The sequence below is a fragment of the Leptonychotes weddellii genome, chromosome 11, assembly GCF_054177405.1.
Source record: "Leptonychotes weddellii isolate Sample4059 chromosome 11, ASM5417740v2, whole genome shotgun sequence".
NCBI lineage: Eukaryota > Metazoa > Chordata > Mammalia > Carnivora > Phocidae > Leptonychotes > Leptonychotes weddellii.
In genome coordinates this window covers 81,318,430-81,330,578 of record NC_138379.1, presented here as the reverse complement: position 1 = coordinate 81,330,578, position 12,149 = coordinate 81,318,430, and the positions used below count along the sequence as shown (strand labels likewise).

General features: G+C 55.1%; 1 protein-coding gene and 1 long non-coding RNA gene across 9 annotated transcripts in view; one reads left to right on the top strand and one right to left on the bottom strand.

The window, feature by feature from the left end:
* Nucleotides 1-12,149, top strand: part of LOC115943077 (uncharacterized) — a 256,070-nt gene that overhangs the window by 28,625 nt on the left and 215,296 nt on the right. The window lies entirely within an intron of this gene.
* THY1 (Thy-1 cell surface antigen) lies at nt 3,857-9,185 on the bottom strand. Of its 3 annotated transcripts, none has more exons than XM_006739716.3 (4): nt 9,083-9,185; nt 6,781-6,841; nt 5,951-6,286; nt 3,857-5,381 (listed from the first exon to the last, which is right to left on the bottom strand). In XM_006739716.3, exons 2-4 carry the CDS (start codon nt 6,815-6,817, stop codon nt 5,269-5,271), a joined length of 486 nt encoding a protein of 161 aa, XP_006739779.1. In that variant the 5' UTR covers nt 6,818-6,841; nt 9,083-9,185; the 3' UTR covers nt 3,857-5,268. The 3 variants fall into 3 exon arrangements, with proteins under 3 accessions (XP_006739779.1, XP_030890781.1, XP_030890780.1); XM_031034921.2 differs by having other exon boundaries at nt 8,954-9,152; XM_031034920.2 differs by having other exon boundaries at nt 8,993-9,152.

The following is a 12,149-nucleotide window of genomic DNA, read 5'->3' as shown; positions in this document are numbered from 1 at the left end:
GCCATCTTTTTTTGGGTGTGTGCTTGCTGTTGAGAATTAAAAAAAAATATTTTAAAATAATTATAGATTTATGGGATGTTGCAAAAAAAACATAAAGAGGTCCGGTGGACCCTCCACCTGGTTTTCCCCAGCAGTAACATCTTAATAGCCATCGTACGTCAGAGTGGGGAAACAGATGTTGTAAAATCCACAGACCTTATGCAGATTTCACCAGGCCTCTCAGTTTTAACTGCATGTACCTGAAAGTCACCACTTCCCTCCACTTTGACTGCTACAATTCTTGTCCAAGCTGCCGTAGTGTCTCCTAGGATTACTGTAATAGTCCTTATACTGTTGTCCTCCTCCAATCCATTTCCTACTGAGCAGCAAGAGGGATCGTCTAAAAACATTATTAGGTAGGTCAAATCCTTTATCACCTCCCTGTCGCCCTTAGAATAAAATGCAAACTTTTCACTGTGACCTGCAATGCCCCAAGGGACCTGGCTCACGCCTGCCTCTTCAGGGACATCAGGGTGTACCATCTCTTGCCTGGACACCTTGAGCACGCCCTTACTGTTCCTCTCAGCCTGCATGCACTTCCTGCTGTTTTTGAAAAGGCAGGCTTCTCTTCCAGGTCTCTGCCTCACATCCCCTCCTCAGGCTCTCCCAGGTTGTCTTAACTAAAGTGTCCCCTTATCACCTCCTACATGGAGATGATCCCAGTCTATACTCATGAGACTTAACTCATGGGTTTACTTAATGTCCATCCTCTGTAGACAGCGTTCGTTTTGTGGGTAGGAACTTGTCTGTCTTGTTCACTACTCTGTTCCCATCATCCCGCCCAGGGAATTATACTTTCTGGCATGGAGTGTGCACTTAGTGAATGTGTGAATGAATACTGACTGGGTCAGGGCTCCTGATGATGGGCCCATGTGCTCAGGGAGCTGTTATAACAACCAGCCGTGGTGAGTTGCCCTAGAAGAGAGGCCAAGGCCTGTCCTCAGACTGAACACACAATAGCTTCCCCTCTCTCTTCCCATGTTTTTCAGGATACAGAAGAAATAAAATAATGTTTCTTTCTTTGTAATCAGCTTATAAAACCATAGAGCTCGCTTTTTGTGCTAACTCCTGCTCATGACTCCTCCTCTGGGAAGCCCTTTAGCCTGGCTACTTATGTATTCCCATGTTACCTTAGAGAGGTCTAATTGGCATTTAATGAAATTCACCCATTTTCAATATGTAGTTTGATGAGTTTTGACCCAGCAAACATGCATTCATGTAAGCATTCCAGAGAGTTCCCTTGTGCCTAGGCTGCTGCTGCTTCTTTTTATTTATTTATTTATTTTAAAGATTTTATTTATTTATTTGACAGAGAGAGACACAGCGAGAGAGGGAACACAAGCAGGGGGAGTGGAAGAGGGAGAAGTAGGCTTCCCGCTGAGCAGGGAGCCTGACGCAGGGCTCGATCCCAGGACCCCGGGATCATGACCTGAGCCGAAGGCAGACGCTTAAAAGCTGAGCCACCCAGGCGCCCCCAGTTCTTTGCTTCTTACTGGACTGTAGATTTCCTCAGCCAGAGACTGTGTCTTTTACTTCTCGGCCCAGAGCCAGGTCTTTAATGTTTTTATACAAATAAATGAGTCCAGCCCAACCATGTGATTTGGAACAGTGGAGAAGTGAGGCATTGAAGAGTGAAGTGACCAGGGTCATCCGGTCCTGGCTCCCACCTAATTCAGGAAGTTGCCTTCCTGCAGACTGGGCGCGTGGCCTCCACTGACTATGTCCACTGCTGGGCGCTGCCCACCATCCAGGGCCCCTTCTGGCTGTGGAGCCACACTTGGCCTCCATGGAACTCTTCCACTGGCCCCACGTTGCCCCCTACACTGTGTGTCCACTTTCCACACCTTTCCTCTAGGCAGTGATGCCTCCTGGGAGTCTTCATAGGACATGCTTCTCTCTGAGGGGTCGGGGGGAGCATTCAGGGCCTGAGTCTCCTGAAGCTGAGAGCCCTGGGCAGGAAGGCAATGCCACCTTTGTCATGGGCTGAGTGGGAGAGAGCTGATGACCCCCACCCGTGCTTTGCCAGGACTCTGAAGGGATCCAGCTCCAACATTTCCTCTTCACCTGAGGTGGCTGCTTTCTCCTGTAAAGACAGACATGCCCTTCACAGCATGGAAGCTACAAACACTGGGAGGAGGCTGGAAGATGCAGATCACAGGTGCCCTGGACACCACATAGATTTATTGGTTGGCCAGTGAAAGAGTCCCTGCGTTCTCCTCATGGTGACCTCCTTGCCCTTCCCAAGGGAGTCCCTAGATGTTGGAGAGACCCTTGCACACCATGTCCTTTGCAGCTAGTCCTCTGTCTGCATGGATGATCCAGTCAGAAATGGGGGTGTAGAAAGGGGCTCTGTTGCTATTGGCCAAGAAGAATTCCATGCCCCAGGGTAGGGACCGAGATGGCTGAAGGGGACATGGGACGGGGTGAGGAGGAGGGGGGGGTAGGTTGATGGGGTTGGGCCTGGGGCATGTGTGCAGGAACCAGGACAGGCCCCAGCCCTCTTCAGGATTAGCCATGTCACTGTGGCCATCCTGCAGCCTCTATAAGACCTCCCGACTTGCCCAGAGAGGACCAGATGGCTGTTGTGGCCTGCCTCTGAGAGCCCACAGCATGCTCTTTCTTGACTTACATGGTGAGGCCTGATGGCTCAGACTTGAACTTGTAGGGCGCCTGCCCCCACCCATTCCCCTCTTCTCTTTTCCTGCCTTCCTAGAGCCCCTGGTTCTCTGATGGCCTCTCTGTGGCTTCTTAAGCTAGCCCCACCTGCTGCAGGCCTTAGGTTCTCCTCCCCCAGGTATGGCTGCAGCGTCATCTCCCCAGGACCCTCCCTCCATAGAGTGTGGCTGCTAACCTCCAGGGGAAACCACACCCCAGGGTATGACAAAGGCCCCATAGGAGGCTCTACGCAGGTGGTATTCTCAGAGTTGAGGCTTCACACCTGGCTTCCCAGTTCCTTCCAGAAGGTCCTTCCAGCTTTAACTCTTACTACCCCAAGGGTGGCATTCAAACTCCCTTCCCCCACAAAGGCTCTTTTTATTTTCTTGGCATGGCACTCGAAGCTCCAAGCAGGGCAGAACAAGAGGAGTCTGTGTCCCCTGGTGTCCTCTGGAGACACCAGGCTGGCTGCGCCATGCTGAGTGGTGTGGGCCTCATGGTCGGTGATCCAAGCAGCTCCCTCTCCAACATGTAGGCTCCTCTTGCCATCTTTGGGCATGGTCACTGCACGGCCACTGGCAGGGCATGGGCATCGATAGGAGGTGTCAGGGAAAGTGGGAGCCAGTGGCATGAATTTAGAGCCTGGGCCTTTAAGTAAGTGCTCAGAATCAGCCTACATCGTGGGGAATACCAAATGAGTAAGCCTCTGGATACTCTCCACCCTCTTCTCCCACATTTCCTGGCAAAGGCAGTTGGTTAGGCTCTCTGGGGGACCCTGGGACCACCCTGTGGTCCCATTCTAGCTCCCAGCACCCCCAGGATGACTGCATGTTCACATGCTACTCATCGACTTTTAGGGGAGGGAGCCAGGCCCAGACTGCCCCTCCCCCACTCCCCCAGTCCTGGATATAGGCCTGTGTCGGATTTAAGAAGAGATGCTTGTCCTAACATCTTGATGATGTGGGCTGCCACTGTGCCACCTCCCATGCTTCCTCTCGGTGCCCCAGTACCTCCCCTCTCTCTAGCAGATGTCACTTGAGGGGGCGTTTCTGAGAACAACCAGATCCAAGAAGAAAAAGCAGACTGTACCCCGTAGCACTTGTTAGCCTATTGGGCCCCATGTGGGCAAGTTTATCTGTTGTTCCTGCCAGGTGAGTCAACGGAGATGGAACATTCATTTATTGGGGCCAATGTACCATGTTAGAGTGGTTCTGAAAAGTCCAGCATGCAGGGCTCCCCCCCCCAATCCCTCAGGTCCCCGAGAAACCAGACCCGGGGGCAGCAGGGGAGGGGAAGGGCTGATGAAGGCAGGGAAGAGGGAGAGTTCAAGGTGGCAGTTCGGAGCTCCTAGATGCGCCGCTAGGGGCTAGGGGAAGGGAGGCGGGCCTGGGGACAGACGGAGGAGCAAAGCAGAGGAAGGCAGGGAGGCATTCTCCGGAGGCTTGGTTTTATTGTGCAGTTCTCTTTGTCCTCAGCGATATATTATAAGCTGTGGTGCACTCTACAGTCACAGGACAGGGTGCAGCTGCCGGGGTGGGGGGGGCGGGGGGCGGGGAGCTGGGTGTTGGGAAAAGCCACCTGTGGAGGCATGTCCTGCATAGAGGTCTCACTCCACGGGCTGCCGCAGACCCCCTCCAATCCCCCAGGTCCCCGAGAAGCCAGACCTGTGGGGCAGAGGGCTGTCGGAAGGCTCAGCCACCAGCCGGCAGGGAAAGAAGAGCCTCCCAAACACTTGGGCCAAACTCTCCTCTGCTCTGGGACTCTACCTGGCCTGGCTTACTGCCTCCAGGTCAGAGATCTGGAAGCTTGTAGGAGCTTGGGACAGGCTGGGAGGAGGCTGGTCCTCTGCCACCCTCTCAACTGCTGGCTGAGGCAGTGAGGGACAGTAGGCTCTTCATTTTATTTTCATCAGTAGAGAGGGATGATGGACCCTCTCTTCTACCCCGTCTCCAGCCCTCCATTAGCACTGCTCCCAGGCAGAATCTGCTTTTTCACTGGGCCACACCAGGCCCAAGGCCCCTAGGGGACCTCTGCAGTGGTAAAAGGACGGCTTCTTGCTGTGGCAGAGAATGCTCCTGGAGACATTCAGTTCTTTCCTCTTGTGGTGGGCCACAAATGCTTGGCAGTGCCCTCACATCCGGCGTCTTTGGGCACCATCCCCGCCTGCTGAGGGATGTGCTAGGCCCAGATGCACCTCCTCCTCCTCCAGGTCTCTCCCAGGCTGCTGGTCCTGGTGGGCAAGGATGACCCCCCCTTGTCCCCCTGGGACTGGGACCCCTCTATCCTTCTACCCCTCCCATGCCCTCACTCTCCATCACGTCCCCAACCCTGGCTTCCCTTTTCACAAATTCCCAAAGAAAAAGAAGGATAAACCAGACAGAAGCAACTCTGGCACCAAGAGTACAAAAAAAAAGACAGCCAGTGGCGTGCGGAGAGGGTGGCAGGGGGGCGGAGGGGCGGGTAGGTGATGCATGCGGCAGTGGGATTCCTTATGAGGGGCGGGGTCCCCATTGCTCCTCAAGATGTGTGAGGGATGCGGGGAGGGGCTCAGCAACTCGTCTCTGGACTGGGCAATCACAGGGAGATGAAGTCCATGGCCTGCAGGAGAGGCAGGGAGAGCAGGAGCATCAGCAGCCCCGACGTGTTCTGGGCCAGCAGGCTTATGCCCTCACACTTGACCAGTTTGTCTGTGGAGAGAGAATGGGGGGGAGGAACAGGGCAGGAATGAAGAGGGACCGGGATTCAGGCAGGCACAGGCCCCGAGCTGGGGCCTATTCCCTTGGGCAGGCTGGTGTCACGATGTCTTAGCTGGAACCAGGGCCAGTCTGCTCTAGGAGAACCAACTGTTTTTCCCATTTGCAGGTTCCTGAGCTCTTGAACAAACATCATATCAAATCTTTTATCGAGCATCTTCAAAAGGAAACTGTGGGTGAGGTAGCTAGTGTCATTCCTGTCTTCTGGGCGGGGGTGGAGGAGGATTGGGGAGGCCAGGTGATCTGCCCAGTCATGGTAGAAGTGTCTGCGACACCGTTCCGCCTGTCTCACTGTCCCTGCAGCGTTTCCTCCCATACACACAGTAGGCAGTGGTTCCCCAGGGCGCCAGGCAGCCGCTGCTGGGGGGCGGGGGGAAGAGAGAGGTTCTGGGGCTCCTCTTGTCTCTGGCCCGGCCAAGGGGACTACCTGCTGTCCTGGCCAGCCCTCTCCTCCCTAGCCTCCCTCTCCCAGCTCACGTGGCCTTGTTGGGAGCTTGCCTTACCTCTGAGCACAGAGACAGTCTTGCTGGAGGTGACGGGAGGCTGGCCAGAGAGCCGGAGTTCACATGTGTACGTCCCCTCGTCCTTCGTGGTGAAGCTGGATAAGTAGAGGACCTTGATGTTGTACTTGCTGGTGAAGTTGGTTCGGGAGCGGTATGAGTGCTCAGGCACCCCCATAGTGCCATAGAGCACGTGCTTCTTTTTCTCCCGGGTCAGGCTGAACTCATACTGGATGGGCGAGGTGGTGGTATTCTCGTGGCGGCAGTCCAGACGAAGGCTCTGGTCCACCAGGCAGGCTGTCAGGCTGGTCACTTCCTGCGCACGGACTCCCTGCAAGACTGGCACCAGCGGTGCCCACTCCCAAGTTGGGGGGGGGCCTGCCGAGCCGGGGGCCTCCCACCCACAGTAATAGGAGAGAATGGTCTGGCCAGGGAGGGCACAAGGGTCTGCTCTTTGGGCCCCTCTCCCCACCCCAGAGGTCCCTGTGGGCCACTTCTGCTTTTCTGCTGCAGACCCAGCCTCCTTCCCTCATCTTCTTTAGTCTTGGGCATCCCTGGGGGGGGGGCAGGAGATCTTGGGGAGTTGATGTAGGCTCCCGGTTCCCATTTGGAGATTCCAGCTCAGTATGGGGCAGACTCAGTGGGTTGTTTTTTCCAAAAACCGCCTCAGGCAGCCAGAAGATGAACTAGGTTACTCAGCAGATTTAGGGATGAAGAAGAGCCCTCTCTCCTCAACCACCTCCCCCTTCTGAGGTTGGGAGGAAGAAGCTAGCTTCTCTGAAGGGAAGGAAGCCAAGGTGCTTGGAATCCCAGCCCTGCCCCTTGCCCAGTACCTGTCAACAAAAGAGCGAAGCCAATGGTGGGGTTCATGGTGCCCGGAGCTCAGTTCTTGATCTGGGGGTGCGACAGTATAGGAATCAGCCAGGAGATGGGGCAGGTGGGCCCACACTTACTGCTAGGGCTGGGGGCCTCTGGGACACATGGCTGTGGCAGGCATGCAAGCTTCTCTCTGCGGTCCTCCCCTCCCACTTACGAGTGAACGTGACACTGCCACTTGGTGCTTCCCCCCTTGGGGAAAGTAAAGGGAGGGAGAACACACCGTATGATGGTGTGTCTCTGTGTGGAAAACTTGGAGTAAGGTGATTTTGACCATTTCCTTTTTCCTTCAGGAAGGCAGGGACATCCTATTTCCTAATTGTGGCAAAGTAGAGCTAGTGTGAAATTTACTACCTTAATCATTTTTTAAAAAGATTTGTCTATTTTAGAGAGAGAGACCACGTGTGCAAGGGAGGGGGGAGGAGCAGAGGGAGAGGGAGGGGGAATGAGTCTCAAGCAGATCTGTGCCCCCTGCCTAGTGCGACCCAGCGCTTGATCAGGACGCTGAGCTGAAACCAGGAGTCAGTGGCTTAACTGGCTGCTCCACCCAGGTGCCCCTGTCTTAATCATTTTTAAGTGTACAATTCAGTGGTGTTATATTCACTCACATCGTTGTGCAGGCAATCTCCAGAACTCTATCTTGAAACACTAAAATTCTACCCATTACACAAGAACTCCCCATTCGGGGAATTTTCTGTTTCTTGTTCAGAAGAAAATCCCTAATGCCCAAACAGTTCCTGGCATATAACAGATGCTCAAAAGATCCTGAATGAATGAATGAAGGGACTTTAGATACCCACAGGGTTGTGATGGGGATTAAGAAGAATGACTAACATCTGCCACTAGGACTGCTCCATAGTGAGTGACCCATAAATGTTAATTCCCTTCCTCTAGAAAGGGCCGTGTGGCTAAGGTGCTTCCAGATGGGCCCGTAGTTGGCACACAGCTAAGGCACACAGTGCTCTCTGATTGCATATGTTCTCTGATTGCATAGGAACCAAGATGTTTCCAAATGTCCAGCTCTCTGGGCAGGCCTCCTGGGCCTGCAGTTTTCCAGTCTGGCTTCAATAGACTCCCTGCCTAAGCTCTGTGCCCTGCCTTTTTTCAAAGCCTAGTGTGGATCAACATCCTGGTGTCACGGAGCAGGTAGCCTGGCCTGTCCGCACTGATGCTGGCCAGGGAGAGGCCACACAGGAGGGGCTTGCGCCTGGGAGGGCCCACGGGGCCCTGACGGGTGTACCGCTGGCTGCATCCAAGGCCCCCCTGGCGCTCTGTCCTGCGGCCAGGCGAGGCTGGGGTCCTGCAGCGCCCAGGAGCTGCAGTCGGTACACTCTTCGGAAATATAACCGAGAGGGTCCCGGGGGGGTGCTGCTGGGGAAGAGAGGGGGTCAGCATCTGGCTTTGATTCGCACACGCTGAGTTACGGAGGTGCGAGCTCGAGATCTAGGAGGGAAAAGGGGAAGCCTGGGCTAGAACCCGGGGATGAAATGGGGCTGGGGCTGGAGAGGGATGGAGAGCCAAAGGGATGGTTAGAGAGCGGCAGGGGAGGCACAGATGTTTTCATTTCCTCTGCCTGGTGTCCCCGCAGCCCAGAACCCAGAGAAGTTCTGCACTCCCTCCCTCTCCAGCCCCCGCACCCGCCCACCCCCGTTCGGCTAGCCCCACCCTCATTCCGTTTCCGTATTCCACCCGTCTCCTCTCCCAATTGAGGTCCCCCTTCCCCCTCTCATCCTTTCCCAGTTCTCCCCTCCCCCGTCTGCCCGCCTTCCAGTCCCCGCCCGCGGCACTGCGGTTTCCCTGTCCTTTGACGCCCCGCACCCAGCCCGCTGCGAGGTCGCAGGGCAGAGATTCCCTCCACCTCTCGGTCATCCGTTCTCTCCCGCAATGTCGCGGCCCCCACCCCACGTCTTTGTGAGCTAGGTTTGGGGACGTCTGCGTGGAGAACAGAACCCAAGGCTGTCCTTGGCGCTTTTCGTCCCGGTTCTCCTCCTGCGCCCCAGCCCCAGGCCACCGTCCCCTTAGGGGGTGAAAACCGGGGAGCGCCTTCCGCAAAAGGCGGGGTGCGGCACGGCCCCTGGCCTGCAGCAGTTGCGTCCCGCTCCCCCCCAACTTGGGAAGCAGACCCCCTACCCAAGCACGGCGAGGCTCCTTGCCAGGGCGCCCCCGAACCTTTTCTCGAAGTCTCGGGTTGGGAGGGCTTGCCTGGGCGCTTGGGGCCTCTCCCAGCGCCCCGGGTCCCGCCCTGGCTCCCGCTCCCACCTGGGCTCCTGTCCGCCGCTGTAGCCTCCCCCGGACGCACCGCCGCCTCCAGTGGCTGCACCCTGCCCGCGCCCGCAGTTTTCACCAGGGGTGGGAGTGGAGGAGCGGGGAGGGCCCGGGGACGCGGCCAATCAGAGCCTGGGGAGGGGGGAGCGAGGAAGGATGGCAGCGGGAGGAGGAAGGAGGAGGCGGTCCGGTATAGATGTGGGAGAGTGGCCGTCTGCCGCAGAAGGCGGACCTCACTCTCTGGCTGCCAGGCCAGGCCAGGCCAGGGATAGGAGGGCTCAGGGCCCCGAGGATCAGGGTGGGGCAATGCGGGGAACGCTAGCTGCCTTCCAGAACCCCGAAATGATTGCTCCCCATTTTAGGCTTTAACCCTTTCTTCTGACTTAGGCTTCAGAAGCCTGTGGGAAAACCAAGGGGTAAGGAGTGGAGGATGCAGGCCAGCAACCCTCCCCTTTGGTCAGTGCCCCGCCTCCTCCCGCCTCCTCCTTTCCTTTTCAGCTGGAGCCCACCTCCCTGGAGGCTCCAGTGAGAAGTTTTGGAGTTGGAATATTCCAGGCTTTCTCCAAAGGAAGATGGTGGGGTGTTTTTCCACATTGGAGCAGCCTTTCAGAGGCAAGGCAGGCACGGCATCCCATACTTCCTGGTCCTGAGCCCTGCCCCACTCCCTCATCCATCCTAGAACACCCGATCCTTCAGGGGCTTTCTGCTCTGGGGCACTCAGTCTCCCTCAGTTTCTGGGCTGGCATCTCCCGGAACAGAGAGCTAGAATGTTCTCGATTTCATATACTCTTCCTGACCCTCCCCTCCACTCCTCCCGCCCCACCTCGACCCTGAGTTGTGTCTGCTTGTTTGGTCTTCAGACAAGAGAAGGAATACTGTTTTCTACCGAGCACTGCGCCAGGCGCATTACATCCATGGCTGTGTTGACCCCACAAAAATGTGCTGGGTTCATCCCATCCCACTCCCCATCCTGTTTCAATGGCTAGTAAGTGGGAGAACTGGCCAGTCACCCTGGGCTGTGGAACCAAATGTCCTCAGTACTGAGGCACTCCACCCCTGCATCCCAGCCCAGTGGGAGGGGACACTGTGGAACTGAGGGGAAGGGGAGGAGACAGGACCATCTAGAAAGGAATAGAGGAAACCAGGCTCTTAATCCTGTGAGGCACCCGCCCTAGCCCTATCAATTCAATTTCAAGTCGCCAGAAGCCTTTGGATCTTTTTTCTTTCTTTCATGGCCAGTGCCAATGACTTGTCTCTCCCACCCAGAGGTGAAGTGAATTTTTTTAATCAAAGGTTTATTTGTTTGATTTGCATCCTCATGGCCTCTTTGTGAATTCTGGCTGGGACATCCTGTGGGCTGGCCCTGCCTCCCTGCCATCTGCCTGCCCATTCTCCTATTTCTTCACAGAAGTCAGCCTGGCACCTTAACTGCAGTTTCCATTACTGCAGTGCTACTGTTGGAAGTCATCCCTGGGCTAGCAAGTGGGAGATTCACTTCCCTCTCCCTCCCGGGGAGGTTAGGTGGCCTCCCGGCACTCAGAGTGATGGGACTTTTTAACTGGAATGAGTTTCGAGGATGGTCTAGTCTAGGGGCCATTCACTGGGGTAAACAATAGAAGCTCCGGCGGGGGTGGGGGAGGTTTATGAAAAATGCAGTTGTCCCTGCCTGCCTGGGATCTCCCTTGTCTAGCAGTACGCTGCATGTGTTTGCACTTTTCACAAGCTCCCCAGGGTCTGGGGAGTGCAGAACGCTGGTCTGGTAAGACCGTCTCTCTTCAGAGATCAGGTCACCTGGCTTCTCATTGTCTGCACTATGATTTTTAAGGCCCTGGATGTCCTGGCTCCTGGCTGTCAGCCTTCACCACTACCTCATCTTGCCCATTCATCTTCTGGCTACATTCCAGAAACACTGGTCTCCTCCCTGTCAATGCACTTATGTGGTCTCTCCTGGTTAACAGCTTTCTGATTGTCAGTCCGGGGCGGGGGGGGGTCTTTCCTGTTAGAGCACAGTTGCTTTAGACTGGGGCCTAACCCTCCTCTCTCTCTCTCTCTCTCTCTCTCTCTCTCTCACACACACACACACACACACACATATGCACAGGCACACATACGGATGGGACTGGAGACAGTTCTTTTTTTTTTTTTTTTGGCAGAACATGTGGATACCCAGAGGCCTCTTAACTACAGAAGATATCTGGGCTCTGGCTAGACATGACCCTGGCTGCTATTTCCTACTCTAGGGCAGAGTCTCTGAGTGTTGCTGGATGGAAGACCTAGCTGTACTATTTTGATAAGGTTATGAGGACCTGGCCTACTTTCTAGGTCCCCAAGCACTTTAGTTCAGGAAGGGGAGGGGAGTGTAGACTCTAGAGTGTATGGCAGTTGTCTGTCACAGAGTGACAGAAGCCATCCCATCATTTTATAGCTGCGGACTGAGGTCCAAGAGGGGAAGGATTTGTCAAAGGACCAACAAATACTTTGGAGCACTGTTAGGACTGGCTATATCCTAGATCTCCTGACTCCACATTCAGTGCTTTCCACTGCTCCCAGGGTGGGCCTTCTGACTTCTACTAGACTGATTTCACTGGTCCGTAGTGAATAAGAAAAGCAAGTACAGTGTGGGATAGTCTAAATATAGCTGTGAGGTTGCCCCCTTGTTCTGATCACCTCCTCTTCACTGTGTTGATAAGGGAGGGATTTTTACACCTGGGTTTTGGAGATGGCTGAACACATGACCCCTGACACCAGACAGATGAGATGGACAGCAGCTTATTAGTCACGTATACTCACAGCCCAGAGGAGGGCACCACACACAGAAGTTGCACAGGAGCGGAGTGAACAGCCAGGAGCTATGGGAGGTAGGCTTTGTTTGTTAAGCATTGGCTTGCTGAATAATTCTGTGGGTTGGCATGGAACTGAAGCCCACTACTCAGAGATAGTCAGGAATTGTGCCTCATCCCCATGATAAGGAGGGTTGATTGGCTAGGGGAACTTATTAGCAGAAACTAAGTTGGAAGGAGGACTTGTGGTTAGGCTGTTGAGGTGCTCCAGATTTTTCATG